This window comes from Equus caballus, unplaced genomic scaffold, assembly GCF_041296265.1.
Source record: "Equus caballus isolate H_3958 breed thoroughbred unplaced genomic scaffold, TB-T2T haplotype2-0000608, whole genome shotgun sequence".
In the NCBI taxonomy this organism is placed as follows: domain Eukaryota; kingdom Metazoa; phylum Chordata; class Mammalia; order Perissodactyla; family Equidae; genus Equus; species Equus caballus.
In genome coordinates this window covers 89,499-93,218 of record NW_027221940.1, presented here as the reverse complement: position 1 = coordinate 93,218, position 3,720 = coordinate 89,499, and the positions used below count along the sequence as shown (strand labels likewise).

The 3,720-nt window shown below is 61.0% G+C and overlaps 1 protein-coding gene across 3 annotated transcripts; it reads left to right on the top strand.

The window, feature by feature from the left end:
- Window positions 1–302: 302 nt before the first annotated feature.
- On the top strand, window positions 303–3,300 carry LOC138922193 (ral guanine nucleotide dissociation stimulator-like). 3 transcript variants are annotated; one of them, XM_070259035.1, is made up of 7 exons: window positions 303–402; window positions 616–669; window positions 1,088–1,162; window positions 1,727–1,759; window positions 2,125–2,246; window positions 2,453–2,556; window positions 2,882–3,300. In XM_070259035.1, exons 1-7 carry the CDS (start codon window positions 340–342, stop codon window positions 3,037–3,039), a joined length of 609 nt encoding a protein of 202 aa, XP_070115136.1. In that variant the 5' UTR covers window positions 303–339; the 3' UTR covers window positions 3,040–3,300. The 3 variants fall into 3 exon arrangements, with proteins under 3 accessions (XP_070115136.1, XP_070115137.1, XP_070115138.1); XM_070259036.1 differs by having other exon boundaries at window positions 379–515; XM_070259037.1 differs by lacking the exon at window positions 1,727–1,759 and having other exon boundaries at window positions 379–515.
- The last annotated feature ends 420 nt before the right edge of the window (window positions 3,301–3,720 follow it).

The window sequence follows — 3,720 nt, the reverse complement described above, 5'->3', positions numbered from 1 at the left end:
CTCATCTCCCTCCATCCGTGGCTCGGCCCAGCTGGGGGCCCGAACACAGCCTGAGAGTCCCGAGGACAGCACTGTGGTCAGCGGCTGGGCAGAGGGTGGTGTGAAGGCAGAGGAGACAGGGGCCTGTGGCTGGGAGGGGGAGCAGCCTCTCCTCTGGGGCCCCCTGAGCAAGTCCCTGCCCCTGTGTGGGCCTTGGTCTCCTCATCTGGGAGCCAGAGGGAGATGAGCCGTGGTGCAGGCCTCACAGTGGGTGCCGAGGCTCAAGGGTGGGGAGGAATGTGGGGAGCTTGGACCTGGCTCCAGAGGCAGGCTTGAGCGGAGAGCAGTGATGACGGTCAGATGACGCTTGGGCCTCAGGAGACTGTGGGAGGCAGACAGAGTTCGTCAAACCTTCCAGACGAGGTAACAGGTTCAGGGAGGCCTGGGCGGGCCCAAGGTCACACAGGAGTGAGTGTTGGAGCTGGGATGGCTCTGGAATCAGAGCACCCTGGAGGCGGGAGCCGCAGGGGCACCAGGTGACTGGGGCCACATGTCCAGGGTCCCCGATCTGGGAGGGGTCTGGGAGGACACTTGGAGGGGAGCGTCGGCTCACTGGCCCTGTCAACACCCTGGCAGGAGGCGACCTCTATGTTGACCAGCCTGGAGACGGGCCCCACAGGTGCCCAGAAGGTAAGGGTGCCTGTGGAGGAGGGGCCCAGGAGTCGCAGGAGAGGGGACTCCCCTTCCTAGCCGGAGGTCTCTACCAGCAGAGAGGGAGCCTTTCTCCTCCAGCCCTGCTCCTGGTGCCACAGACCTGAAATGCCTGCATTGGAAGTGACCAGGAGGAGGCCTGGAACGGATGGGCGCACAACGGATTTGGGACAGGGAGGGGCGGGGACCACGTACCCTGGGTTTTGCCAGAGCCGGCTGCTGGGAGGTGCCTGGAGGAGTTTGGGGTTCCTGGAGGAGAGAAGAGGAGGAAATTGGGGGGAGGCCGCCTAGGTGGGTAGCTTGGGCTGGGCAGGAGGCTGGGGTGAGGAGTGGAGGAGAGGTCTTTGACGGCTCCTGAGAGCGGGATCTCATCACCGTCTCCACCCCGCTGGCACAGGGGCTCATCCCCTTCCTTGGCACATTCCTCAATTACCTACTGCTGCTGGACACCAACATGGAGGATTACCTGGAGGTGAGTGAGCCTGGAGGTGGGGCTGGGGATCAGGATTCGGAGATTTGGGAGGAGAGACTTGCACTGAGGCCTGAGCTCACAACCCTTGGCAGAGTCCTCTCGTGAGGGCCTCACAGCCACCCCGGGAGCTGGGTGTCATGGCCATCTTAGTGATGAGTGAATATAGGATCCAGGTGAGCCGCCAGTCCAGGCTGCCTGACTGCGGAGCTGCTGGAGGGTGTGTCTGAGCTGGACTCAGCCTCTCCCTCAGGCCCCGCCCCTGCAGGGAGTGAAGCCAGGCCCCTCCAAGGCAGGAAGCACACGAGTGGCTGAGCATCCCTTCCTGCCTGAGGCCTCAGTCTGTCTGTCTGTCAGAGAGGGCTGTCTTAGAATGTCCCTGAGCCATAGCCCCGTGGCCTCCTTGCTCTGGAGCTCAGAGTCTTGCCCGGGACCCATTCCCGTTTCTGGTAGCGCCTGCTCCCTGGTCGACCCTGCTGGTAGTGCAACCTGAGAAAGGGTGGAGACGGGGGCTAGCTATGGGCTAAGGGGGCTGTTGCTCATGGGCTTTGGCTCTCTGCCTTCCAGGGAAATGAGATCAATTTTGAGAAAAGGAGTGAGGTGAGCAGCTGTGGCCTCCCCGTGCGGAGGGTGGGGCTGTGGCAATCAGAGACTCCTCCGGGGAAGACCTTCTCTGGCCCGATGCCTTGGGCCTTGCTTTCCTTGGGAGAGTTCGGCACCCAGAGCTGGGAAAGCCGTCCCATTGGTGCGTGGGGGAAGGGGCTGGCACCAAGGACACCTTCCTGCAGGAGGAGCTATTTCAAGCCAACTGTGAGAACGAGCAAGTCCTGCACGGAATTGGAGGGAAGGAGGGTTCCCATGTGGGCCAAGACCCCAGACCAGCTCCTTGACCCTCTTCTCACCTGTCTGAGTCCCCAGCACGGTCCCCCACCCAGGCCCCGTCTGCATCATGTCCTTTCTCCCAGGAATTCAAAGTCACCGAGCAGATCTTCCTGCTCCAGGAGGCAGTCCATCTTTACCACATTGAGGCTGAGGAGCGATTTGGGGCCTGGTTCGAGGCCATGGAGCCCCTCAGCGAGGATGAGAGGTGAGGCGGGGCAGGAGTTGGTGAGGGCAAGGCGGACTCTCTCTGATGGCCAGCTCCAGGGAGCCCGTGCCCGTGGCTTCCGGGTCAGTCCCGGGGCTTGTCGCATGGTCACCCGTGGGGCCCTGGGACTCCAACTGCTGGCCGTCTCTGGGAGGGTCACCTGAGGTGTGGCTCCCGGTAGCTGAAAAGTCCCCTCTGTCCTTTAGCTACAGCCTGTCCTGCCACCTGGAGCCCCCACAGGAGAGGGCCGGCAAGATGCGCCGGTTTTTCCTGCCCAAGAAGAACCGCGCGTCTCTCAGCTCAGGGCTCGGTGAGTGTCCAGACAGGCAGGGACTGAAGCCAGGGGCTCCGGAAAGCTTCGGGCTAAGCACGGGCCTAGGGAGATGGACAGCCGGCACGGGGATCCCAGCTCCACTGCTGACCAGGCCTGTGAGGGACAATTCCCTTGACCTTTGTGGGACTCAGCTTCCTCTTCTGTGAAATGGGTGAAGCGAAATGCCAGCTCCCATGTCAGGGACAATGGGGTAGTGTTGACTGAACACTCAGGACAAGGTTTGGAGCAGAATGCAGTGGGGCTGAGGTGTTGGGCTGGGATACTGGTGTGACCCCCCCAATCATCAGTGTCTTCTCTTCAGTCACCAGACCCCTGACGCAGAACCCAGCAACAGTGGCAGATCCCGGTCCTTCCAACAGCTCGAGTGCAGCCTGCTCTTCAGCGGCGGGGACGCGGCTGGGAAACACGCGGGGCCCCAGGCCGGCTCCTCCCATGCTGATGGGGAGAAGAACATTCTAAGCCTTTTCCTGGGAGCCCTGGAGCCCAAGAGGGAGGGGACGACCCCACCCCACAGGCCTGGCAGCTCCACCCCAGCGCCTGTTTACCACTTGGGAAGGGGCCGTATTTCTTTCGTGTTAGTAGTTAGTGCTAGTTTTGAATTTGATGTTAAAATCCTGTTTCTGTTCCAGCCTGCGAGTCACGGTCTGGTTCTTTCCCCTCCTGTGCTCGTGTCAAGGAGACACAGACTCTCGCGTTCCTCCTGGAATGAAGAAATCTTGCAGGGTCTCGGCTTATTGTATGTGAGAGAAGGGAGAAGGGCCAGGCCCCTCCCTGGATACTGAGGGACACCTCCGCGCCCCCCCTTACTCAGAGGACGGCTTCATTTCAGTGTGGTTCACGTGGGCCAGGAGCAGAGACAGCACCCAGAGCTCCTGGCATTTAGAGGGTGGAGGTACTTTCACAGGCAGAGCAACAACCACTGGAATGCGGGTGTCTTTAAAATGGCACGGGCCAGCACCACGACCTGCCCCAGGACAGTGGCTGCTTTTCCACCCCTTTGGAGGAGAGGCCACGTTTTCGGCTTCTCTTGTGGAGGTTCCTCTTCACCAGATGTTAGGAACTTGTCGTTTTCTAATGAGGCTCTGGACAGCAGCAGCTCTAAGTGCAGAGAACGATGTAAAAGCTCAAAACGTGCATGTG